At 39.1% G+C, this 27,122-nt stretch overlaps 4 protein-coding genes and 1 pseudogene across 8 annotated transcripts; 2 read left to right on the top strand and 3 right to left on the bottom strand.

Annotated features, from left to right (window-relative positions):
* The first annotated feature begins 1,326 nt into the window (after positions 1 to 1,326).
* Positions 1,327 to 3,109, top strand: LOC111780063 (dof zinc finger protein DOF5.4). Its single transcript, XM_023660336.2, has one exon. It carries the CDS (start codon positions 1,681 to 1,683, stop codon positions 2,632 to 2,634), a length of 954 nt encoding a protein of 317 aa, XP_023516104.2. The 5' UTR covers positions 1,327 to 1,680; the 3' UTR covers positions 2,635 to 3,109.
* Positions 3,110 to 4,458: 1,349 nt separating this feature from the next.
* On the bottom strand, positions 4,459 to 6,805 carry LOC111780061 (uncharacterized). Of its 4 annotated transcripts, none has more exons than XM_087119664.1 (5): positions 6,668 to 6,713; positions 6,152 to 6,245; positions 5,224 to 5,776; positions 4,807 to 5,132; positions 4,459 to 4,720 (listed from the first exon to the last, which is right to left on the bottom strand). In XM_087119664.1, the coding sequence occupies exons 3-5, from the start codon at positions 5,767 to 5,769 to the stop codon at positions 4,603 to 4,605; spliced, it is 990 nt and encodes a 329-aa protein (XP_086975790.1). In that variant the 5' UTR covers positions 5,770 to 5,776; positions 6,152 to 6,245; positions 6,668 to 6,713; the 3' UTR covers positions 4,459 to 4,602. The 4 variants fall into 4 exon arrangements, with proteins under 4 accessions (XP_086975790.1, XP_086975792.1, XP_086975791.1 ...); XM_087119666.1 differs by having other exon boundaries at positions 5,224 to 5,741; XM_087119665.1 differs by lacking the exon at positions 6,152 to 6,245 and having other exon boundaries at positions 6,668 to 6,805.
* On the bottom strand, positions 6,629 to 7,181 carry LOC147787365 (dirigent protein 23 pseudogene; annotated as a pseudogene).
* A 2,618-nt stretch (positions 7,182 to 9,799) lies between these two features.
* On the bottom strand, positions 9,800 to 16,389 carry LOC111780740 (hexosyltransferase GAUT11). The gene is made up of 2 exons (XM_023661225.2): positions 15,712 to 16,389; positions 9,800 to 11,608 (listed from the first exon to the last, which is right to left on the bottom strand). The coding sequence occupies exons 1-2, from the start codon at positions 15,862 to 15,864 to the stop codon at positions 10,154 to 10,156; spliced, it is 1,608 nt and encodes a 535-aa protein (XP_023516993.2). The 5' UTR covers positions 15,865 to 16,389; the 3' UTR covers positions 9,800 to 10,153.
* A 6,628-nt stretch (positions 16,390 to 23,017) lies between these two features.
* LOC111779616 (squamosa promoter-binding-like protein 6) lies at positions 23,018 to 26,896 on the top strand. 2 transcript variants are annotated; one of them, XM_087119646.1, is made up of 5 exons: positions 23,018 to 23,351; positions 23,545 to 24,446; positions 24,665 to 24,801; positions 24,916 to 25,788; positions 26,609 to 26,896. In XM_087119646.1, the coding sequence occupies exons 2-4, from the start codon at positions 23,797 to 23,799 to the stop codon at positions 25,770 to 25,772; spliced, it is 1,644 nt and encodes a 547-aa protein (XP_086975772.1). In that variant the 5' UTR covers positions 23,018 to 23,351; positions 23,545 to 23,796; the 3' UTR covers positions 25,773 to 25,788; positions 26,609 to 26,896. The 2 variants fall into 2 exon arrangements, with proteins under 2 accessions (XP_086975772.1, XP_023515466.2); XM_023659698.2 differs by having other exon boundaries at positions 23,018 to 24,446.
* Positions 26,897 to 27,122: the final 226 nt, after the last annotated feature.

Genomic DNA, 27,122 nt, shown 5'->3' with positions numbered 1-27,122 from the left:
TATGGGTTCTTGATAGACGTTAAATGCATTCCTATGACTCGATAATTCGACCAACTTAAATTCTCCAACCAAAACCATACAAGTTAGGTTGAGTTATATATTCTTTTTTCAGTTTGAGTTTAAAAAATCGAATATTCGAGTCAGTTTGCAAGTTGTTATTTTTTTGGTTTGGTCAACTCGATAAATTTGAAAATAGTGCTACAACTCAACCCTACTCTAAACATTAATTTGGAGATTAAGAGTATCTGACATTTGTAATGTAACCGATGTTAGTGATGTATTGCGTCTTGTAAGATTTTAGTTGTAACATGTATCTTGGATAAATAGAATTTTTTAAAATTATTTAATAAAGACCAACCCAAACGAGTCCAAAAATAGAGAGTTGGATTGAGTTAGGTTGTGAACTTTATTTGGGGTTGCTTGAATCACAAATCTAACTAACCTAAAAGCACAAAGTTAGACTATTGCGTGGTAAAAATATTAAATTTTGAGATAACCTGACTGAAGGTTCGAGAACATAATAGAAGAGTGAATAGGAGACGAATAGGTTAGAGAATATTGGGGAATTAGTAGATGTAGTTATCCAAAACTTTATGTATAGTGAAAAATTTGAATGATGGGAAGCCACATCCACGCACGCATATATGATTTGTTAATGTATTGGAATGTTGATTACTATTGATCCTGATAAGGTTCCGCTCGCACCATAATACTGTACACATACAATTATATAATCATGTTTTCTCCTCAGCCAATGAAACCTTGAAACGTGGCAGCGCGTGGTCCATTTGGGCTCGAGCCTACCAGATAAACTAGTGTGGCCGACAAGTCGACAACCGGATTGTGTGGTCGACAAGGACCTCTTCCTGTCCTCCGTCCACGTGTCCTCCATCCACCGCTTGATCTTCCTTTGACCGTACGGTCTTCTCCTCTTCAACTAGCGCTCCCTCCCTTCCCCTTTTACCCCCTCCCTAAGCCTGCCTTCTATTTCCAAACAATTTGAAATGACAATTTCTAAGCTATTTTATTATTTTTAATTAATTTTTGTTAATTTTTTAGTCTCGGTAGTAAATGACAATTTCACCCCTTTGAGGTTTGAAAAACATGGGGTTTACGGTAACCGGGTTTGGTTTAGAATGATTTTAGCTTTCAAGATCGGTTTTAGATCAACTATTCGATCACGGTATCTACTTTTGAAACGTTAGTAAATGCTTGATAGACCAACCCATGTTCGGATTAACAACGGGTTTAACCCACACTATTTAAGCCCCTACTCTAGACGCTTAAATGCTTGAGCTCATTTGGTCCGTTCCAATTCATGGGTAAGAGGGGTAGTATGGTAAAATTGCGAGGGTATTAGTATATTGATATTTTAATAGAAAAAATATTGGACATATGAAGCTGCTCAGGGGATATTTGTCAGTGTTTGGAAGTTGAGATTCAGAGACTCCCTCTGTTATATCAAACACTTCCCCAAATTTCTTTATCATCATAATCCCATCCAACACTCCCACCAATTTTCTTTTTTATTTTTTATTTAAAAAAAACAAAGAAAGAAAATTGAAATCCCTCGGATCATCTTCGAAGAAATCCTTCTCAGTTTTCCCCCAAATGTGAGTCGGATTTTCTCTGAGGAATTTATAATTGTTGCTTCGTTTTCTTCTGGTTTTGGCACCGGAAATGCAAGACATCCACTCGATCGCCGGAGGAAGTCGGTTGTTCGGTGGCGGGGGTGACCGTCGTCTGAGGCCGCACCTCCACCACCACCAAAACCACCAGGCCTTGAAGTGCCCAAGGTGTGATTCTCTCAATACAAAGTTCTGTTATTACAATAACTATAATCTCTCTCAGCCTCGTCACTTCTGCAAGAGCTGCCGACGTTACTGGACTAAAGGCGGCGTCCTCCGTAACGTTCCTGTCGGAGGCGGTTGCCGGAAAACCAAACGCTCCTCCTCGTCGAAGTCCAAGTCCAGTCCCGATGTAGCGGCGACGTCTCCTCCTCCTCCTCCTCCTCCTCTTCGCGAACGTAAATCCACCTCTCATTCCAGTAGCGAGAGCTCTAGCCTAACCGCTACAACCACCACGGCTGCCGCCGCGGCGACAGAGGCCGTCTCTGCTCCGTCCTCCATTTCAACGTCGGCTCTATTGAGCGTACAGGATAGGAAATTGTTCCCCGCTCCGACTACAAACCCTAATTTCGAAGGTGCGGCGACGGACTGCGGGATTTTCTCGGAAATCGGAAACTTCACGAGCTTGATCACATCGACTAACGAGACATTGGCGTTTGGATTCGGCAATATGGGGGATGTGACGCCGTTTGCGATGAATCATCCGTTTCAAAATCAGGCGGCGAATCAATGGCCGTCGCAGAGAATGATGAACGGTAACGATGAGGTGAAGATGCAGGAGATCACAGGCGGAGGAGGAGGGTACATGGATCAGACGGCACAGGTGGATCCATCAACAGGGCTACAGAATAGCAGATCAAGCAACATTGGATTCGGACCGTTGGATTGGCAATCAAACGGAGATCATCAAGCTCTGTTTGATCTCCCCAACGCCGTTGATCAAGCATACTGGAGTCAAAATCAGTGGAGTAGTGATCAAGATCAGCCTAATCTGTACCTTCCGTAAATCACTCGAGACCACAGTCAAGACGACTTTCTTAGCCCCGACCATCTCCGTTTCTTTTTTCTTTTTCTTTTAAATTTTTCCTAATTTTAGTATATAATTAAAAAAAAATATCTCTCCATGAAAAAAAAAAAAAAATCAAAACAAAAATTCGAAATATAAAAGAAAAGAGAGATTCTTCTTCTTCTTCTTCTGTATGTAAATTCGCCTATAGTATATTAAATTTGAGCTTCGTTTATGATGAATTTCGGATTTTCGTTGCACCTATAGGATGAGGAGGAGGAGGAGGATGACGTGGAAAATATTGGGTGACGTGGGGGCCACGTATCTGTCTACAAAGGACGAGAATATGAAGGTTTTTTCTCTGGGCTTCGTCTTTTGGTTTCCACGTCACTTGAAACAGTATTACTGTGCTGTCACTGTCACTGTCACTGTCGCTGAGACTTGTGGTAATAAATACACCTCACTTTCTTCTTAATTACAATAATGTCTCCAATTCTTTCATTGTGGTATCTCTCTTCCAACTTTGTTCATCATTTTTGGTATTATATTTCACAAATTACCTTCTTAATTTTACTCTTAATTCATATTTATTTATTGTACTGTCCGAATTTCGAACGTAAACATAAGAAAAATTGTTAATGTTTGAGAACTCCCACTGTCATCTCTGTGGTTGTTGCTTGTGGGGATGGAGATTGGATTTTGGTAAGTACTCTGCTGCAATGGTCCTGGAATGGGAATTGGCTTGCTTGATCAAGCGAGACCTGACCTGTGAACTGTCATTTTCATTGTCTCTCCCTTCTTGCTTCTACACAACATTCAACATTCATGATTCCAACTGCGATCTGCCCTTCGATTTGGACTTCGCACATGGTGGTGGCTGATGGTGGTCCTTATCGTCATCCGCCCCTGCGCCTGCTTGACGACCACTCCTCTGCTCTCTCCCCCGCTGCCCAATATCGTACGCACCCTATATACATAAATGGATGGATTCCTTATTGATGAACAAGATTTCCATTACATAAAGGGGTAAAGCTCCGGCTATTATGGAAGAACAACACTGCAAATCTTGTGCCATCTCAATTGTTTAGACTTACCATGTGCCATCTCAATTGTTTAGACTTACCAAATCATGGTGGCAATGAAAGGGATGTAATAGTGGACAAGCAAACTTTGATAAGAAAGTAATACCTAAACGACAGATATGTGTGTGATCTCACGTCGGTTGGGATGAGAACAAAACATTCTTTATAAGGGTGTAAAAACTTCTTCTTAGGACAATATCTGTTAGCGTGAGCTTGAGCTGTTACAAATGGTATTAGAGTCAAGCACCAGGGGTGTGGTAGCAAGGACTTGAGTCCCGAGGGGGTAGATCATGAGATTCCACATTGGTTAGAAAAGGGGAACAAAACACCCATTAGGAGGAGAATGAAGAGGGGAACAAAGCACCCTTTATGAGGGCGTATAAACCTCTACCCAACAAACGCATTTTAAAATTGTGAGGCTGACAGCGATACGTAACAGGCCAAAACAGACTATTTACTAGCGGTAAACTTAGGCAGACTCTTACACTGAAAGTGGCTAAAGTCTCCCAAGTGGAACTGGGAATGCACTAAGCTATATATCAAACGAACTACTTACCACACCAGGGATCTAGAAACATCCAGCAATCTGATTATGGTCCTCTTCAATGGCTGAGGATGATCTTATCTTTGCTGTCGCTATGATCTCTTTCTTTGTGTTTATCAGTAGGTTCAATCAGCATCAGATTCAGTTCTGTAAGCTTCATGTTTTCAATTTACTCCTAAACATACTTCATGTGTGGCCTGGCCTCTATACTACCAACAAAATAACAGGTCTGACATATAGATCATGAATATGAAACGAGAAACGATTTAAAACTCCGAAAGTAATACGTTAATGCAATGTTCACTCGCTACTCGAGACGAAATTTGTAGTACAATGGCAGTACTAGAAATTACAGCAGGGAAAACATCGCCTCCATAGTTGTTGCTTTCGCGTTCGCAACGTTTGCAACGGGTCAGCTTTTGCCATTCTTTCTGGACTTCCAATCCATTCTGTTTCTAAACTGTGAATTCAAGAAGGCCAAGACAATGATAAACTATATGTTTCAATTTCAATAAATAAGGTTGAAAGAGAAGCAACATTACATACATTGGAAAAGAGAAAGAATGTGAGCTGTTGGTGCTGCTGTTCGACTTAAGCGATGCGCTGCCCAAAGAAGATGACAATGAGGGTCTTAAGTGATGCGCTGCAGAGGAACCATCTTCATTCTGATGATTCTCCGGCGTGTCGTCCTCAGCCATGGATGTGCTTCCACAGTCATGACAGTGCCGGCAACCTGCTGTCCAGGTGCTGCCAAGTTCAAAGTTGCTCTTGCTTCTAGCAACTGCTTTGCCTTTGTGTCTGTTTTCATCAAGTATCTTAGTCAATGATCTTGCAATAGAGTTTGTCGAAGCTGCTTCCTTTTTACCTGTAACCTACAGAGTTTTCAGACAATCAAATCATGTCTTTAAGCTAAATCAGATATCAATCAAGAAGCATGCTAAGCTAAGCCAAGTTTACTCTCACCTTTCTATCAAGAAACAATATAGGCACAGATTTCATAATGGAAACCTCAGAAGAATAATCCTTTTGTTTCTCATTTACTTTGTTAAAGAGGTCTTCCTCAAGGATCTGTGTTGATTCAGTACTTGAAACCGACGATTCCAAGTACTCGGATTCTTCACTTGATTCACAGTCGCTTTCTGGTGTATTATGCTTGAGCATGTCAGGGACGAAACCATTTTCGGTGTCACAATTCTCCTTGATGCATTTTTCATGTGACATTACCACTTTGTCGATGCAAATATCTTTCACAAATTCTAAGTCGGTTTCTTGAAGGAAAACAACAAGCTCAGGCAACTCGTCATCCCTTGAAGTCTTGAATGAACTCTTTGGGGAATACCGGCTGATTCTATCTCCAATTGCTTCTGATTCACTAGGATCATCATCTCTCTCTTGTACAACATAGTTTCTTCTCTTAAATGACTCGACATCGACTTTCCATTCACTCTTCTCCATGCTTCGGCTTTTATGCATATTGTTCACTACCAAATCAGAAAATTCACTCCTCATCTATTCCCTGATGATGAACAAATCACCAAATTTGTTTCTGCTAATAAGTTTGATCCTTCCAATTCTTATGAAGCTGTCAATGGATTTGTTAAGCTCTTAAAAGGAAGAGATTGCATGCAAAGAAGAGAAACAATCATATTATTTTGAATACTTGGCAAGAAGAACAAACGAAGGATGTTCTACTTAATACTATCAGAAACAACCTAGAACAATCAGAAACTGACATTTTCACAAGAAACAGCCCAGGTCTGTACTTTTCTCAGCAGCCAAACAGAGACAGACAGAGAGAAAGTGAAGCTGAAATTACTATGGACATATATATATATATATATATATATATATATACACAATCATCATAAAACATAAGATTAATGACCATCACCTGTCATTCAGACCAGATCAATCTCCGACCAGACCTTGCCAATGTCAGAGGAGAAGCATATGCAAGCACTTGGAGGGCATCAAGAAGGTGTAGTCTAGAAAACAGTAAGAAATGAAATATCTAATGTTCATCTTCAACCCCTTCTCTATGAAGATTACAAAGGATGAAAGTAAAAGGTGGTCTGCAAAAACTACAGGCCTTATTAAGCAGAGGCATAACTCAAACACATAAATGGCAGGCAACTAAATCACATTTAATGCCCATAAAAGTTCTAACAGTTCATTGACCAAAGACCTATTTGTTGCACAGCCCAATACAGAAACAGTTTCATTTAATATAATGAATATGGTATGTTCATGATGCTCATAGGATGCACTTACTAATTGGAAATATGAATGTATATGCTTTACACTATGAAGATTCATTCAGTACAAACTTAATGAAACTCTTCCGATAATATGGAATCCTCAATGATCTTTAACCGGAATAGTTGTCAAGATCGTGGATCAATGTTACCTTGTAGCCAATCACAGTTTCCATTTCTCTCAACGAGAATGTCCTGGCTAAGCACTACTCATGAACAAGCCGGAAAATTCCCGTCCCACCGACCACTGGCATTTCCCGGAGTTCGTTCATGATGGGATTCCGGCCGACGACGCTGAACGAGCTGCCGTGATTACGGTCCACCGGTCATTACGAAGGTTAGCGTCATCAAAAGGCTAAACTCGTTTTGCTGCGACGACACTGCATAAATCCCCTGAGCACGCCCAATCAACGTAAATCCCTAATCCGGCGCCACCATGAGCGGGTTATCCATCATCAAAATAGGCCCAAACATGGCGGCGATTGGGTCCGAACCCGTGTAGTTCATCCGCCGTCTGGCGACTTGAATCGCGGTGGCGTTCGGACCACTCACAATATCATGCATGTAGAACTGAATCCGAGTCACATTAAGGTTTAGCGCCTCAATTGAAGGAACGACTAGGAGAATCGCCATGGAAATCAGCAATATCTTGCTGGAAGCGGCCATGGGTGCGTCGCTTCAGTACGAAACCAATTGCAGATTGCATTGTTCGGTGAATGGTTGATTATATAGCCAATCTGAATGGCAGAAATTTTTTTCAAACCCGTGGAAAGCTAGAGTTCACTGACAATTACATTGAAGAAAATTCCGTTCGAAAATTCAATCGATTTGAAGAACGAAAATATACCCAGAAATTCGGAGGGTAGTGTGCTTGCAATTGTCGGATCGTCCATCGTTCAACGTAGGTGCGTCTTTCACCTGCGACCAGCAAACGTGGCGGGAGACTAGAAGCATGGCGCATAAGTCCGTATTATTATTATTATTTTTTATTATTTAGATTAGAAGGCCCAACTAATAGGGCTTTTTATGAATGCCAGACTACAAGGCCCGACTTCTTGGGTTTTTAATGAAGGCCCGCCTAATTGGGCTCTTAATGAAGGCCCAACAACTGGGATTTAAATGAAGGCCCGACTAACTGGGCTTTAAATGAAGGTCCAACTAACTGGACTTTAAATGAAGGCCCGACTCACTGGGCTTTGAATGAAGGCCCGACTAACTGGGCTTTGAATGAAGGCCCGACTAACTGGGCTTTGAATGAAGGCCCGACTAACTGGGCTTTAAATGAAGGCCCAACTAACTGGGCTTTAAATGAAGGCCCGACTCACTGGGATTTGAATGAAGGCCCGGCTCACTGGGCTTTGAATGAAGGCCCGACTCACTGGGCTTTGAATGAAGGTCCAACTAACTGGACTTTAAATGAAGGCCCGACTCACTGGGCTTTGAATGAAGGCCCGACTAACTGGGCTTTGAATGAAGGCCCGACTAACTGGGCTTTAAATGAAGGCCCAACTAACTGGGCTTTAAATGAAGGCCCGACTCACTGGGCTTTGAATGAAGGCCCGGCTCACTGGGCTTTGAATGAAGGCCCGACTCACTGGGCTTTGAATGAAGGCCCGACTCACTGGGCTTAAAATGAAGGCCCAACTAACTGGACTTTAAATGAAGGCCCGACTCACTGGGCTTTGAATGAAGGCCCGACTAACTGGGCTTTGAATGAAGGCCCAACTAACTGGGCTTTGAATGAAGGCCCAACTAGCTGGACTTTAAATGAAGGCCCGACTAACTGGGATTTGAATGAAGGCCCGACTAACTGGGCTTTAAATGAAGGCCCGACTAACTGGATTTTAAATGAAGGCCCGACTAACTGGGCTTTGAATGAAGGCCCGACTCACTGGGCTTTAAATGAAGGCCCAACTAACCGGACTTTAAATGAAGGCCCGACTCACTGGGCTTTGAATGAAGGCCCGACTAACTGGGCTTTGAATGAAGGCCCGACTAACTGGGCTTTGAATGAAGGCCCGACTAATTGGGCTTTAAATGAAGGCCCAACTAACTGGACTTTAAATGAAGGCCCGACTCACTGGGCTTTGAATGAAGGCCCGACTAATTGGGCTTTGAATGAAGGCCCAACTAATGGGCTTTTTATGAAGGCCCGAATAACTGGGCTTTGAATGAAGGCCCGACTAACTGGGCCTTGAATGAACGCTCGACTCACTGGGCTTTGAATGAAGGCCCGACTAATTGGGCTTTGAATGAAGGCCCAACTAATGGGCTTTTTATGAATGCCAGACTACAAGGCCCGACTAATTGGGTTTTTAATGAAGGCCCGCCTTGTTGGGCTTTGAATGAAGGCCCGAGCAACTGGGCTTTAAATGAAGGCCGGACTAATTGGGCTTTGAGTGAAGGCCGGACTAATTGGGCTTTGAATGAAGGCCGACTAATTGGGCTTTAATGAAGGCTCGACTAGTTGGGCTTTTAATAATGGCTTGACTAATTGGGCTTTGAATGATGGCTCGTCTAATTGGGCAGGACTAGTCGATTTGAGGTTCCAGGCCTGCGAAGCGAACATTTTCCGCGCCAAATTCTCAGGCATGTGTAACGGACTCCGGGGAGAAGCTTCATAGAGAGGTTGGCAATGGAGGAGAGTGAGAGGGAAACCTGTATCAAAACCCTAACCGGAGAGTCCTCGACGGTTTCTTTTTCCGGCGGCAGAACAATTGAGGACTTCAGCTTTCGACTCAGGCGGAATTTCCCCTCCTCAACCATTTCCCCCAATTTTTACCTCTTTTCAAGGCAATGAACATCTCTCTCTCTGTCTCTCCATTTATTTTCGTTCTAGGGAACTAAATTGAAACCGCAGAGTCAAACTAATGAGCGTCGCATTGACCATGGCGAATATCTAGTTCTCATTCCATTTATTAAAAAGGATTCTTCCAAATCCGAGCAACGCGATCAATATGAACAAGGGTACAGTGTTCTGCTTGGTCCGACATGGTGCAGGATTTATCGTATTTACATGACTGTTCTGTTGGAGGGAGAGAGGAAAATGAGGCTTATCGTGAGAGAGGGGGTTCGTGGATGCTGAACTGGTAGCGACATGGCAGTACCGGTATTTTAATGCGAAAGCAAAAGGTGAAAAGGGTTTTGTTTATTGAAAGGGAATTTAATCGTCTCCTACTGGGTGAAAAGGGTTTGGTTTAAAGGGATTCATTGTTCATGTACTGCCACTTTTGCATAGGCGATTCACAGGTACAAACTTGATTCAGTTGAAGCACATGAGCATATGTATGAACAATAAATTGATTTCAATTACAACACAGCTAAAATGTTCTGAACAAATTATTAAAGAAATTGACAAGTGAATAATAATCTGTAGCTTGCAGATCATGAGGGGAGTAAAAACAAGAAAATCTACAGCTTGCTGATGGGAGAAGAAGAAGCTATCACCAGCCAAAAATGGATTCTCACAGCCATTTTCCTCCTTACATTTTAACTTCTCTAATGTATAAATTCATCCCTTTTTCTTTCTCTTCTCAAGAAACTGGGGTGGAGTAAATAAAATCTCCTACCATACTCAAAATTGTCTACTTTTTGAATCTACAATGAAAGCATTGGTGGAAGATGTTGGTGGTACAGTTTTAACTTGTAATGCAATCTTCAAAATAAGGGTGGCTTTGATTTAAGTAACGTTTCCAGAGAGGCCTGTACCTGGTTATGGCCAGCTTCAACCAAGGCTTCATGTTCCCATTGAAGTGAATTACAGCTGCACTTTCGATCAAACGGTTGTCGATGTTTAGGTCGTAACCCAATCCTAAGACATGCCATCTCCGGTCGAGTGGTTCCGTTAGCCCGTAGAAGGTTAATAAACCAGGAGGAAGAGTCCCTGGCTTCCAAAGCAAACCATCTGCATTTTGTTCCTGCCAATAATGATACCGAGCTGTTACGTTTGCTTTCCTCCATGCAATTAGATCAAAAACATTCATTCCAAACGCCCATCCACACGCCTGTGGATCAAACTTTGAGCTTATGATTGAGTTAGAGAAGTTCAGGTACTTGTAGTAACGATGAAACGCTTCGAGACAGGTTTCGACCACTCCATTCACGTTTCCATGCAAATCAACAGAAAATAGTGGTGTGAGGTCTTTCTGGACTACGACATCGTCGTCAAGAAAAACTACCTTCTCTAGCTGTGGATAGATCTCTGGAATGTAAAACCGAAGATGGTTCAACAACAACATATACTTCGGGTTTCGTAGTTTCGGATCAACTGCCAAATCCTGAAGCCCTCCAAAATAATACGCTCGTGTATTCGGATCGAGCATTTGTTTCAGAACAGGAGCATAAGAGGCATTCAGCCAAGAGAAGTCCTCAATCTTTTGGACTTCTATTGTGGATCCTTTAAAATCATTGCTAAGGAACCAAGTCTGCATAGCTCCATAGTTGATCCTGTTCGTGACAATGTGGAAGACCAACTGTTTCGGATGATCGGCATTAGAAACAGTGGAATTGACAACGACAGACGTTGCCAAAACGTTGTCCGAAAATATGCAAAAATGATACAGATTATTATCCACGACTCGCTGCGAGTTTTTCCTCTCATCTGCCATTTTTTGAAAGGAAGGATATTTCATCCAATCAGCTATGAGTTTCACATTTAGGCAGTGAAGACTCTTCGGAAGAGCTTCCGCAGCAACTTGCCCGAACACCGTGCTTTGTACCGTGGCAGCATTAGCCCGCTCTTCAAGGGCTTGAATATGAGACTTCATCGTCATTATTGTGGTCGAAATATCGTAATGAGCATCTTGTGCCTTGAATATCAAAGAAGATAGGCTTTTGATTATGGGCTCTGCTTCCTCTAGAGTGATGGGTTCCCCTCTCATCACAGCTTTTGAAAGCAGCAGCTGGGAACTTCTGATTTTAGAGCTCAGCTCCCAAGCTAGATGAAGATTGCTATGCTCTTTGGCGATAACTACATACGCTTTGGCAAGTGTGATTTGCTCTGCCAATTGTCGGGAAAACGATGTAGCGCTCGATATTTCTTCAGTGAAATTTAATCTGTCATGAGCAACTCGTTCAATTCTTGAGTTTCTCTCCTGGAAAAAGTCGGAAGTCAACTAATCAACATTCCAGCCATCATATGCAATGAAAATTTGTTTTGAATGACTAAATGTATATTTCGAAGTGATTTTAACCATTTCAAAGTCACCAAACGTATCCTCGTTGTTTGGACATGAAAAGATACAACCTGAGCACTATATCAATATACACACTTTTTTTTTACACTTTTTTTTGTGTGTGCTTGAATCCACTTGGTCATGGCTGATGGCCATACCAGTGCTTCGAGGTGAAATTAGGTGGGTCAAGGGGTTGTGTCACAATCGCACGCTTGTGGCAATGGGACAACAATTATGCGACATTTGTTCTAACCTAGTGAACAAGCCAACCGTGTGAAAGTCGAATTTTGGGATTGTCGAGCCTTGAGTCTCGAGTCTCGAGTCACATTTGAGAGAAATGTTTTAGAAAATGTGAGTAAAAAAATGAGTTGAAAACAATTTGAAAGAAACCAATGTTGTAGACTAAAAGCGAATAAGCAGCAACCACAACTTTGATAGCATATAACCCAGATAGGAAAAATTGACAACTAACCACATCCTCCTATAGTATGTTTTGGAGTATTTTAGCCCTAGCAGGTGTAAACATGATTATGGTGAACGGTCACCCCCCGTATTGACATGACAAGAATAGTAAAGATTTAACTATGCATGAAAGTAAGTAAAAAGGGTTGGAACAGACACGCGGCCATGGGCAACACGCCCTGGACAAACATGACCGGCACATCCGGCACGCGGCCACAGACAACACGTATTGGACAAGTATGTCCATGGTATTGTTCATCGTAGCATTTGGTAATACATATATTTTCACTCCTATTACTATCAGTTCCTTTTCCCTAGCGTTTCGAGATTACTAGCCATTGTTGTCCCAACCTGAACTATATATTCTAAAAAATAATAAGCAACTAATAATTCACTGCAACAACATGTGATCAGCAGCCATTGCAATGCAAATTGATTTTACAACCAGAAAATGGATACACATACTGTTTCAGAAGCGACTATGACTAAGAGTCGAGCCAGAAACAATCATATGACATATCACAATGCCTTGTAAGAGAAATATAAATTTTAATTTTAATTGATGTTCAATCAACAGTGTTGATGTTCTAAACAGAACATTCTAAAACCATGAAAACATATTCTTCCAATTACTCCAACGAGATATCGACAATTTAATAATAAAAATCCGATGCATCCCCGAGATCTATTTTGCTTAACTCTATCATATCTCCCGTCTACCCACAGCGACCGACTACAAACAAAGCTCTTACTCATTCTTTGTTACTCTTCTTATAAAACAGAGAATTTAAAGCCCATCACCTTATTGCTTCACTTCATTTTTTAACCGTTCAAACTCACCGCTAGTAGATATTGCCTCTTTGGGCTTTCTCTTTCGGGCTTCCCTTCAAAGTTTTTAAAACGCGTCTGCTAGGGAGAGGTTTCCACACCCTTATAAGGAATGCTTCGTTCCTCTCTCCAACCGATGTGGGATCTCACAATTCACCCCCCTTAGGGCCCAACATCCTCGCTGGCACATTGCCCAATGTTTGGCTTTGATATCGTTTATACCATTTTTAAAACGTGTCTACTAAGAAGAGGTTTCCACACCCTTATAAGTAATACTTTGTTCCTCTCTCCAACCGATGTGGGATCTCACAATCCAACCCCTTGGGTGCCCAGTGTCACAACCTTACTATGAAGAGAGTAGGTTGTGACCCTCACGCCAGGACAAGCAAAGGGGCGTCCCTCAAGAGACGCCCATCCGGCCATATGCAGGCCAACGTAGAAGAATGCCATGATGCGATCGAGGAGGACGATGCATCATCCAACACACCACCACGCAAAGTGAGCATTGAAGACATGTTGAGACACAAGCATAACAGAGACATCAGCATAGACATGAAGGACAAAATAGGCTTGTTGAAGGGCCGGGTAGGGCCCCGGGCCTTAACCTCAAAAGTCGGGGTTTCAGAAGGAATTTGGGCATGCGGTTCGGGAGTTAAGTCCGTCCATATGAAATATGAATGCTCGCCAAGTTTGGTGTCAATCGGACATTGGACGGACAATGCACGACACCGTATGACACCTCACAAAAATCATGTTTACTCCTGGCAGAATGAAAATGGCTCAAAATGTACTATAGGGGGTACCATGGTGTTAGCTCTCCACCACCCCTGGGCCCTATGGCCTAAGTGAGCTACCTTGTGGCACATACGTGTGTCACAGTGTGGGCGAGCGTGCCGAGACAAGTGTCTCGGGCGACTTCCTTTGAAATGGGTTTTTGAAGGACAGTACCGGACGGCACGGGTGTGCCGGTATTGCGCCCTAGCCCGCATGTTGGAGGTTGCTACAGACACCCGCTATCCGGTACGGTATCCGTAAATGACTCGGCATGGGCACGAGAGGGCCTATGCCTCGATAGAACCCGGATGGATGGATGTTTGGGAAGCCCCGATGAGATGAACGACACGCGGGCCCATTCTCGATGGCACGACCGAACGAGTTATGATGGCCGACGACATCCCGAGACTCGGGATGGCGTCAAGACATATGGACCCCGTCGATGGGGATCGAGATGGCAAGATGAGATGCGACGTTGTATTGAGAGACCTTGGCCCGAGTAGAGGCAAGGTCGAGCCGAATGAGTTGGCCTAGCGTAGAGGCAAGTCGTATGTGTCGCAGACGATTGAACATACACGCACAGACGGCGTGTGTGGTTGAACAAGCTTGGATTCCGCACAAGCGATGTTCGATGGGCGAAGACAAACCTCGCCTAAGGTCCGACGAAGCCACAAAGCCGGGGCGAAAAATATATATGGGGCTTAATTCCCCTTAAGGCTGGTCGTGAGCGTGTATAGATCACGACGCCGCACGGTCAAGAATGCAGGACCGTGACACCCAGCGTCCTCGCTGGCACACCGCCCAGTGTTTGGCTCTGATACCATTTGTAACAGCCCAAGCTCACCGCTAGCAAATATTGTACTCTTTCCCTTTCTAACTTCCCCTCAAGGTTTTTAAAACGCGTAGGCTAGGGAGAGGTTCCTACACTCTTATAAGGAATGTTTCGTCCCCCTCTCCAACCGATGTGGGATCACACAATTCACCCTTCTTGGGGCCCAACGTCCTCGCTGACACACCGTCCGATGTTTGGCTCTAATACCATTTGTACCATTTTCAAAATGCGTCTGTTAAGGAGAGGTGTCCACACCCTTATAAGGAATGTTTCGTTTCTCTCTCCAACCAATGTGAGATCTCACAATCCACCCCCTTGGGGACCAACATCCTGTTGGCACACCACCCAGTGTCTAGCTCTAATACAATTTGTAACCGCCCAAGCCCACCACTAACAGATATTGTCCTCTTTGGGCTTTCCCTTCCGAGCTTCCCCTCAAAGCTTTTAAAACGCGTATGCTAGAGAGAGGTTTCCACACTCTTGTAAGAAATGCTTCATTCCCTTCTCCAACCGATGCGGATCTCACTACTTTACTTCCTATCCATCCACTTCAAACTGCCATAGCCAACCACTTCCATCTCATTGGCTAAAGAGTCCAAACAGCCAATTACCTCAATTCTCACATCAAATCAGAGTAACTTCCATTTCAAGGTTTAAACAAGAGAAAATAACAAAAAGGTCTCCCAATTATTTCCTACCAACTCCAAAGTTGTAGTCCTTTCTGAAACTAGAATCACCTAAAATAGACTCATAGGCGCAGTAAACAATCGAAACAAACTAAACTTCTCTATATATTAGTCAAGCCATCTCAAACACTCTTTTACAAATTTGATATCCATAAATGTATAGAACAAAAATGGCCCAAAGCATAATGATACCTAATTGTGCAAGAAAAAACAATGTAAGCATCCAGGGAAGAACAATGAAGGCATACATGAACAGCAACGTAATTAAGATAATGTTGAGCTCAGAAACCTCAAATCAAAATAAGAACAATTGAATTCAATAATGTAACAGCAGCAGCAGAGTGAGCGATGATTCAGCCAAACACAAGTATGAAGACATCGATTCAATTGAAATCAAGAAGCTCAAAACGTAGAAGTAAGTGAAGAGAAGAAGGTATTACCAGGACGGACTGTTCGATACGATCTTCGCTATGGTTATGGTGAACTACAAACAAAAGGAGTCCTACGATTGTGAAAAGCCCAAAAAGCGCCCAGATCCAATGCGAAAACCTCCGTCGAACCGGGCGGCGAAAGTCGGCAGGCCGCCGCCTCATATTCACGGATTACTAACCCCAATTCAACACGAAATCAACAACCGGAACCGACCCAGATTCAATCAAAAGACACAATAACTTCCAGTATATCGATTGTTTTGCTCACTAAAACCACAGTGGCGCTTAATCTCGATCAAGTCAATACACCCTCTTCAGTTCTGAGAAATGCCCACCTTTTTGTTCAATCTAAAAACCCAATCGAAGGCAAAGAATAAGTACCCAGAATCAGAATCAGAATTCCGCAAAACGGTGTCTCCCAAAAATGAAAAAGGGTCTGAATGGGGCATAGGCTAAGGAAATGCACAGCTCTTGGGAGCATCTGCGGCGGTTTTGTAGTTGATGAGCCAGCGAGGCTAAGTCGAATGGTAATTACCATCCAAAAACGCCATTGTTGCCACACACCGCCCAATTACATAAAAAATTTACGATTCCTTCTGCCCCCACTAGGGATTTTTCAGCTTCAACTGTTGAAGATCCTTTTTCTTTATCCCCTTCTTGCGTTAGGTTTGATCTTCCATCTCAACTTTCTTTTTTGGATAAAAATAATATCTCTGTCTTAAAATTGAAATTTTGTTTTGTTTAGTTTTTTCATTATTTATTTTTTTTTTTATCCAAAGAAGATTCACAATTCAACCTAACTCAACCATATCTTAAATTGGGTTGGGATTGTCTAATTGGGACGGAGAAACGATGATATTTAAGAAACAAGAGTTAGAGAAGGATGGAGAGAGTGCAAGAGATCGAATACGAAGAGAGCGCGAGACACGAAAACGAAAGATCAAAGATATAAAGAGCACGAGAGAGAGTGACAAATGGACAAAGATTGAGGGACGTAGAGATGGAGAGAGAGCGAGAGACAAAGAGAGTTAGGAATGGAGAGAGTCGAGAGAGGCAATACACGAGTGAAACATAAATGGTCAAGCGAAGCACAACGTGAGAAACGAATCTTCTTTCCTTTTACATCGATTCAAACCAAAAAAAAAAAAAAAAGTGAATGGCTAAAAAGTGCATTAACAAATCAAATATATTTTATTAACAAATTTTTAAAAAATTTAAATTTTAATATTACACAGATATTTAAAGATTTAAAGTCTATGAAATTGTAAATTAACTATAATATAATAATTTATATATATATATCCAGTCCTATTTATCTAATGAAAAAATGTTTTTACTTCCTCATTTAATTTTAGCCTAAATAAAAAAAATTCACTAATATAATTTTGTAAGTCCAGATGTGAAGGGTATTTAGTACTAAATTATAGTCTACTATATATATTATATTAATATTTTATTATAAAATATTTATATTTCTACTATTATATTAATATTTTATTATAAAATAAGATAACTTTCTAATTATTTTGGTAGATTAAACCAACATTTTGACTAAGAGAAAGAGAAAGTCAAAGATGGGCAACTTTAATGAATCATGGAGTAAAGGAAAATATATGCTGCAGGTGCCGTAAAAAACAAAACATGCCCTGCCGCCGACACAACATTTAACCTTAGCTTCCTGTTTGGTTTCTGAGGACTGTTGTCTCTAGCCTGAAACAACTAAGCAATGACAAGCTCTTCTAATCTGGCATGGTTTACAATCCCAGCTTCAGAAAGGATAGGGAAAGACTGTAGCCAAACAACCCACAAGAAAATATGGAGTCTTTTCCTACTAAATCTTCAGGTGGGGATTTTTAAATTTTAAGAGCCTTAACTACAGACCAGAAGTGTATGATGTGAAGGGCACAAACTGAGGTTAACTCCGGCTGTTTCTATCACTACCTGTCGGAATGCAACTGGTTTTGATCGAGTCACTCCAAATTATCGGGCTAAAATGTGTTCAAACAAAATCAAAATTTGGTCATTACAGTCTCATAAACTAGATCGGTTCCTTAAAGTAATCTCGCTCGCCTAATTTTACACATTTCAATGCATTTATAAACTAAACGTACAAGAAAGACAAAATAGTAGAGTTATGCTCAAGATAACAAGAGATTTATATTCTTTAACTAGAAAACAAACTCGGAAGGATTCAGAGATTAAATCCTATTGTTCTAGTGTTAAAATTTGATGTCCGAGTATGATCATGTTTGGATATACTTCTTTCGGAATTTACCTCATTCACAAAATGTCCCTCCCTCTGACAATTCTTAATCAAATGGCCAGTGGGTCCGATTTGAATCTGTCGAAAACATACCTGGAAACAACCCAACAGTTACTAAACTCTCACCTTTCGCCATCGCCATGGGTTGCAATCATGCTTGTTTAAGACACCGCTTGTTTAAGATGTGTTATACGTAGCCACATGTGAAATGTCTTGGTCATGTTTGTTCAAAACATGTTATTCATGGTTACATGTTCATTCCAAATCTTTTTTACTTGCTTTTATGTTAGAAAAACAATTCTTATTGTGTCAATACTGTGATTGGTCACTAAAATTATGTTTATACTTCATGGCTAAAATGGAGCAAAATATATATGAGAAGATATAACTTGTTATCAATTCTTTATATCCCAATTATATGCTATCAAAATCACTAGTGTTCTTATTCGCCTTTAGCCTTGTAATATTAATTTATTTAAAATTATTTTAAACTTATTTTCTATATCAGGCTTTTTAAAACGTTTCTCTTAGATGTGACTCAAGACTCGAACATGCATTAATATTGTCTGCAAAGTCCACATTTTTTTCATTAGAATGGAGAATAGCTCAATGCAATTGTGATACAATCCCCTACTTGTAATTTCACAATTTTGAGTGTATTGCAATTTTACTTCTCATTTTCAATTTAATTTTTAATTTTTAATATTTTAAATTTTAATTTGATTCATTAAAATTAAAATTCTTTAACAAAGTGTTCGGCCATTTATTAAATTATTTATTTGTCGTCAAATTCAGATACTCGAACAATTCATTAATATTTCAAAGGTCAAACTTACTATTTAAAAAAAAAAAAAAAAAACTAATTATTTAATATTTTAAACTAAATTTTTACTACATTTAGTCTCTTTATTTTAAGTTTTTAAAAAAGAATTTACAAAATTTAATAGAAAAACAGATTTAAATTATTGGCAATATTAAACATTTTTTTAATTTAAAAAACCATTTCTTCGTCCGTCTTGGATTTCTCCTTTTAGGGTTGGTTCATTAATGGGCTTCATCTGAGGCTTACCCAACTTATTGGGCTCACCAATTCAAAAGGCTTTTTTTTTTTCTTTTTAATTTTAATTTTAATACAGTAACTAATTAAATAATAATAAAGTCGAGCGGACAATCTTTAGACTACATAGTATTCAGCAATTGATAATCGAAGTCGACATCAGAACAATAACCGAACGGATGAAACAAGTCCAAAACACTAACTAAATGAAAGAAGCAAGTCTCGAAACTTGAATCGTTGTTTGTTAAATCACGAGTACAGTAGGGGTACAGCAGCAGTGTAACTCGGGATGGACGAGTGAAGGAATTGTCAGATCTAAGATCGAGAGAGTGGGTGTATACGAGTTAAAAGAGAATGGGGTATGAGAAAATTATTGAAGAGTAAAACAAGTTGTCCTTTCAATCTTTCTATCTATCTTTATTTCTCATCAAGGGGGAAGAAAAGGAGAAAGGGAGCATCATAATTGTAATGGAAGAAAGATCAATGAGACAACACAACACAAAGAGCGCATAGACCTTACCCTCATGGGGAACTAAATGTTGTGGGCCCCACTTTTATTTATTTCTCTTTTTTTTTTTTTTTTTTCTTTTCTTTTCTTTAATTATATTCTTGAGGTGGACAATTGAATGAATGGGGTATGGCCATCCTTTTCACCTTTTTCAAATCCAAAATAATAATAATTCAAATAAAATAATTCACTTAATAAATTAATAATTTTAAATTTGTATTCAAAATACTATGATTATCGCCGAGAGAGAGGTGAAAGTGATTGTTGTTGATCGTGGGTGTCGGGAGGTGACGATGGGTACGAGAATATTTTAATAATTTCTTATATCATTTTTTAAAGATCATTTAAGTGATAAATGTAATATTTTTATTTTTATTTTTATTTTTATTTTTTGTGTGTAATTTAGGGTTGGGCCATGGTCAAGTAGTGTACTTGTGACTGTTCAACATCACATTACAACTGTTAAATAACAGTTCAATAATAGATCCAAAAAAAGGAATATTGAAAAATAATTTTCATTTAATTATTTGATATAAAATTACAAAATAATATCATAAACTATAAATTTAAAATATAATTTATTTATTAAAAAACAAAATTAATACAATATATTTGTATTTTATTTATAATATAAATAAATAAAAAAATCATTAAAAGGGCATTCATGAGGAGGACCAAAGGCAGCTGTTTGGTGGGCCATGTAACTACCAACTTGTTAGTTTCACTACCAATAAATTTGTTTGGTCCATAGACACAGAAAAACCTTCAAAACTGGTTTATTCTAATTTAAAGACTTTTTTTTTTTTTTTTTTTTTTTTAATTAGGAGAAAAAAAAATATTTATCTATGGAAATATGGGCTTCCATCCTCAATTAATTGCTTTGCATTCAATTTATCTTGTACTTTATATTTGTCTTTGAATATCGAGTTTCAACCTAGTCTACATTTAACAACGGCTTCGACCGAGCCTATATTTGATAGTGATACACGTCATTTAATTGACACAGTGGATAAGAAGCAATATACAAAGATAAACGAGAATACACATCTCGATTAGATCACAACGTCCTTTTGAAGATAAAGATAGTGAATATGGAATTAAATTATTTAGAACGGTTAATATTAACTTGGGTTAGTGAGGATAGAGACGAATTTGATAATCACAAGACGTTTGAAGTTGAACGAGCTATAAAGACATTAGACTTCTAAATTCGGTTTATATAACTTCTGAGTGAAAAATTGTCTATTTTTAGATCAATGGAACAAGAACAAAAATTTTCATTCTAGTAGGTTCTTTAATTACATTCATATTTCTTGTGGTCCCATAATTTTTTTATTAATTATTTTTCGGCGTTGGCCCTCTTCTCTAATTTATTTACGAGATCCTCAACTTTTTATTAATATAGTTGGTTTAGGTTGTTTATATTTAAAAAAAAAAAATCACATATTTCCATAAAATTAAAATTTATATTTAATTTTAATCGGTAAACGTTTATTGGATAAATAAAAAAAGATTGACTGCAAATAAAATTAACATTTATTATTAATTATAAATTAAGAATTATATTAACTATTTTAATTTAACTTATTTATTCCGATTTCAGTAGCGTAAACAGTAAAAATATGTGAGTGACCAGATAATAATATTTAAATTATTATTTTAGAGATGGCCCACTTCTTCAACCGACCAACTCTAAACGAGTGGTCATATCTTTTAACTGGTGCTAAATCTCCAGCTGCGGTAAATTGAAGGCGGTTTAAAATAAAATTGACCCAACTACTTCGACATGGTAAAAATAATTTATTTAAATTCGAATCACTTTTTATATAATATATAATCAATTATTATGTTTGAATTGGACAAAAATGTATTAATTTTTATTTTTAACTCCCAATTTTATTAAATTAAACACGTGTTCAATTTTTGGAGTGTTTTGGTAAAAAAATAAATTATATATATATATATATATATATATATATATAAGGTAAGTTTCATTCAATTTTGTAAATTTATAGAGATTTTTCTTAGAAAATATAAAATTAAAAATTTATGGATGACTTGAAATTTTATAAATGAATTATTTATTTAAATATATATAATAAAAATTCTTTATTTATGTATTGTTTATTGAATTGACGATGAATATAATATTATAAATTAACTAGAGTCTAGCGGTACAGTCGAAAGCTATGAAATATTTAGATTTGATTTCGATGACTCATTTCAAATAAAATTTTATTCTTCCGAACAAATTTTGGAAAAATATTATAAAAAAATATTAAAATTATCGCGGAGTTATTTCTAAGTAAATTGAGAAAAAAAATTATTAATGAAAATCGTAATTATGCATTAAAAGTTTTAAAATAATAAAATTTGATTTTTGAAATAAATTTAATATTTTTGGTTGAAAAATCTAAAAATTGGGAATTAATTGATTATTAATGTTTGATAGCGAAAGGACAGAGGAGTCTGAGAAGAGAGAGACCGATGGATGGAGAATATATATGAAGTGTATTATTATTATTATTATTATTATTATTATTATTATTATTATTATTATAAGATTAAAAGGTTGTTTTTAAAAATGTCAAAAATAATAAATAAATAAATAAATGACAGTGCTGGAAGTGGGGCCTGTCTTCTAGATCCCAACATCACAAAATTAAATTCATAATTAATTATTTTAAATTAAATAAAAAGAAAATAAAATTTATGATTTTGTTGGTGTTGACTACGCAATTTCATCCCTAATTACTTCCCCCTCTCTCACCTTATTTATTTCCCATCTTCATTTTTCAAACCTCATCAATAATACAACTTTTATTTTTTTTCTTTTTTATTTTACAAAATGTGGAAAAATATGAAAATTAATTTTATTATAAATGGGTTTAAAAAATTCACTATTTTTTAAAAATATTATTATTATTATTTATTTTTTGAATAGGGGCAGATATAAAAACTCAGATCTATAGCTAGCAAATATTGTCTTTCTCCTTTGTATTTCCTCTCAACCCTTTCTGTTGGGGGAGAGTTTCCACACCCTTGTAAAAGGGTCTTTTGTTCTCGTCCCCAACTAACGTAGGACATCACATTTGGAATGGAGGGAGGACACCAGGTTTTGTCATTTGGGAGCATGTTTTTTTTCTCTCTTTTTTTTTTTTTGCTGTAAATAAAAGGGTTTTGAATGGTTGGATTTATTGAAGATTGAGCAATGAAAGAGCAAAAGAAAAGGGAAAGAAATTGTGGGTTGGAAGGAAATGAATGCAAAAGGGGTCAGAGATCAAACATTGGGAGCAGATTTGAGGGGAAAAAGGTTGGATTTTTCTTAAAATTTCAAAGGGTTTGAAGAAATGAAATGGAATAGGAGAATTAGGGAAGAAATTAGGGACGAAATTAGGGAAGGTTTAAGGAGTGTTCAAGAACAAAGAAGAAGAAGAAGAAGAAGAAGAAAAGGAGAGTTTTTTGGGTAATAATGGTTGACCCAAAGCAGGGTAATGGTGGGAATCAAATCAATACTTTGCCTCCTTCGCCAAGACAAAAGCCCATGAAGGTGTCAAAATGCCAAAAAATTCTCCTCTTTTATTTGCCTTTTCATATTCATATTACACCAAATAACTCGTTTGGGGAAAACGACTGCTCTGCAAAGCTAAAACCGTTACCTTATAATCCCTTTTCTTCTTCTTCTTCTTCTGTCCCCAGAAATGGCAGCCACAACCCCCTTCTTCCATGGAGTTTGTGTAGCACACACCATAAATATCTTCGACATTAAGTAAACCCCATTTCAGCCCTTTATCATAATACCTCTTATCAACAGTGCACTGGTAAAGTAAACCCCAAATTTTCAGTAACCTTTATTGTTTCTCTTCTTATACCTCCCTCCTGCCTTTTCACCACTTGGGTCTCTCTGCTTTTCCCTCTTTTCTCTGTATTTTCTCTGGGGCTTTCTTTGCATTCACCTTATTCTTCCTTTTTCTGTTCTTGATTTCTTCTTTTTCGTTTTGATGATTCTCATAGGGTTCACAGTTTTGGGGTTGATTTTGTTCTGAGCTTGAGTTTCTCTTTGATATATTCTTCCTTTTCCCCACAAACCCATTTGCCTTTTTTGCCATGATGTTGTGTTGGGGAGCTGGAAACGACATATGGGTTTCCTTCTCCTTGTGTTCATGTGGGGTTTTTGAGGTTTTGAACAGTGATTATGAAAGATCTTCCATGTTTAACTAGTGAAGACAACAAGTTTGGGTGATTTTGGGTAATTTGGTTTCTGTAATGGAGTCTTGGAGCTATGTTTCTGAAGGGAAGGGATGTATGTCTGATGAAATGAATTCGCCTACAAGTTCTCTTGCAAGGAACAAAGATTCTTTGTTGGGTTGGGAATTCAAACACCCCTGCAACTTTGGTAGCACCATGTTACCAACAGGTCAACATGTCGAGAATCAAGGATTTGGGGAATTCATATTCCCTGAAATGATAGGGAAACAATTAGCAGACAATTCAGTTTGTGACATTTTGAGTAGCAAGGTCGTTGGTGGAAGATATCTAAATCCATCCAATGCATATCTGGGGGAGGATGAATCCACATCAAAGCTCTCTGGCTCTGTTGTGGACTCAACCAGCCGAGATTCTTCATTCATTGATTTAAAGCTAGGGAGATTTGCTGACCATAGGGAGGCTCATGGCTACAAATTCTTTAAGGGAGCCCCCATTTTGGCATCATCTGAGTCGTCGATGCCTTCGAAACGAGTTCGAGCTTCCGGGTTGAATTCTCAAACTTATTTCTGCCAGGTTTATGGGTGTAACAAGGATCTTAGCTCCTCTAAAGACTACCACAAGAGGCATAAAGTGTGTGAAGTTCACTCAAAGACTGCAAAAGTTATTGTGAATGGCATAGAACAAAGGTTTTGTCAGCAATGTAGCAGGTTCGTTAATTTTCATCAGTCATATTAGTTTTGGTTGATCTTTTAAATGTATGTTTAGATCGTTCACACTGGAGATCCACATGGATTCACGAAAAAATGATATTAATGCTGATTAACATCGTGATTAACTTTATACTCGTGCTGCCCCAACGCCCCATCAACAGAGAAAATCATTAGTATTATTGCTGCTCTAATATGGTCTTGCTTTTGACTTCCAGGTTTCATTTGCTAGCTGAGTTTGATGATGGTAAGCGCAGCTGTCGTAAACGCCTTGCAGGTCATAACGAACGTCGGAGAAAGCCTCAGGTGGCTATCAATTCTGGCAGGGCTGGAAGGTTTCTCCAGTCATATAATGGTACTAAATTTGTTTCATGTTCACAAACTTACGTACGGCATCGATATACAGCTTTCGAATTCACGATTTTTGTTTTAGTTTGTGTTTCAGTCATCAATTTTGTAAACTCTACAGGTAGCAGGCTTCAAGGAACGGCATTAACAGCAACATCCTTTATCTGCCAAGGGATATTACCAAATGGTATTTTGAATCCAGAGAAATATGGAACAAGTGATTGGTGTAGAACTGTGAAAATTGAAGACAAGAATGAATATATGCCTTTGGCTGCTGTTCATGCACCTACTGCCCATTTGCATTCGAAATCTCTCTTCGATCCTTACGATATTGATACCCAAGTTCCCCCTTTCCATGACAACGAACCGAATCCAAGCGCCACAAATATGTTCAAGGACAACAGTAATCAATATCCTCTTAGTGTAGGAGGCGTGAATTCGAGTTCTCGTTCTTACTTTCACAACCCCTCGTTAGGCAGTAGTGAATACTTCAGTGTTTATAGTGCAGCATCAACCGATCGACTATCAGGATTATCAGACTCCGGTTGTGCTCTCTCTCTTCTGTCATCTCAAACACAAAACTCCTCAACTCATTCATCAGGGATTCCCATTGGTCGTCCTATGGTCTTGCTTGATGGCCAAAATCATTACAGTATGAGTCAACTTTCTGAAAAGCTCATGGGAGTAAGCTCCCAGGTTTCTGTGAATGGCGTGTCGAATAAATTCGATTCGTCAGGGTTGAATGCTTCGGAAGGTTGTACTCTTGGTCCCATATCGACACCTGAAACAAGTGATGCAGTGAACTTAGAAATTACGAATCGGATTTTCCATGAATCGAATTTGGCAGATCCGTGTGAAGGTGGCCCGACCATTGACTTGTTGCAGCTTTCATCACAACTCCATCGTGTCGAGCACCAGAGACAAGCTATGCAGGTGAAGCAAGAAAGTAATGCTTTCTGCTGCCTCCGGATTACTTAAATTTTATGAATAACAGGTACCTAAAAATGTGTTTCTTGTCACTGATTTACTATATTCCTGAAATATGTACTTGAATTGTGATGGCTTTTGGGAAGCATTTGGTTTTAGCTGTTTAAATTTGCTTCTTAACCCGCTCGAGTACATCGTTTCCTTCTCCAATCTATGTAAGACCCCCCAATCCACCCCCCTTCGGGCCCCAGCGTCCTTGTTAGCACACCGCCTCGTGTCCACCCCTCTTCGGGGCTCAGCCTCCTCGTTGGCACATCGCTCGGTGTCGGACTCTGATACCATTTGTAACAGTCTAAGTCCACCGCTAGCAGATATTGTCCTCTTTGGGCTTTCCTTTTCGGGCTTCCCCTTAAGGTTTTTAAAATGCGTCTTCTAGGGAGAGGTTTCCACACCCTTATAAAGAATGTTTCATTCTCCTCCTCAACCGATGTGGGATCTCACAATGTCTCTTAGGGTTTATGATGACATTACCTTCACTAGAAGAGATACTGACAACCCTTGCAGCATCTTTACCATCTTTCGGCCACGATATCGGTCTTATCTTTGGTGTATTAATTTTTAAGTTTCTTAGAGAGGGTTAGTGAGTATACGGTCATTTTGTGTAACGTCGATTCCATCGTACTAAATGATGCATGGAATGCATCTTCGAAGTCTGGACTTGTCGTGTTTGCTAGGCGAAGTCCAATGCTCGGGAAGCTGAACGACCATACTTTTCCTTTTCCTTTCTACACTTAAACAATATGAACTGTGAATGAACAATGTGTTATTGCAACTCTGATAATTCTGTTATGTCGTAAATGATGGCGTATATTCAAATCCTTGAGCAGCATCGACTCGGACGGTTTTGACAACTGATTCGTATCGGAAAAGGCGACAGGACAGGACAAAGCTTGTGCTGAGTGTGAAGAATGCAGTGGATTTTGATGCACTGCTGCTGGGAGTGCTGTTGGTAGGCTGAGGAGAAGTTGAAAATAAAGTAGCATGATTTGTTCCTTTCTTATAAGAACTAACATTGATATGTTGGTGCAATTCTTGGACCATTCTTGAAGTATTCTATTATTGACTTGTAAACTTTTCTATGTAGCTTTGAGATCTGGGATTTCTTGTTTGATGTAGTACCTTCTCATGATTTTTTTTTGCGAAAGATAATGTTTTCTATTTCAACAAATTAGTGGAAGTTGGAGTGATAACGCCCGAGGCTCGTTATAGCTCTCGAACAATGGTGGAGCTGTGAACATAGTCGTGTTCAGGTATGTTAGTGTAGACAGGGTCTTTACTGGTAGGAAATCTTTTGGTAGAGTGGATAATATCGTACCAATACAGGAATGGATCTTGAAATGT

Source organism: Cucurbita pepo, chromosome 18 (assembly GCF_057944985.1).
Source record: "Cucurbita pepo subsp. pepo isolate OVF chromosome 18, ASM5794498v1, whole genome shotgun sequence".
Lineage (NCBI taxonomy): Eukaryota > Viridiplantae > Streptophyta > Magnoliopsida > Cucurbitales > Cucurbitaceae > Cucurbita > Cucurbita pepo.
The sequence above is the reverse complement of the archived record's forward strand: the minus strand, read 5'-3'. Positions and strand labels throughout refer to the sequence as shown.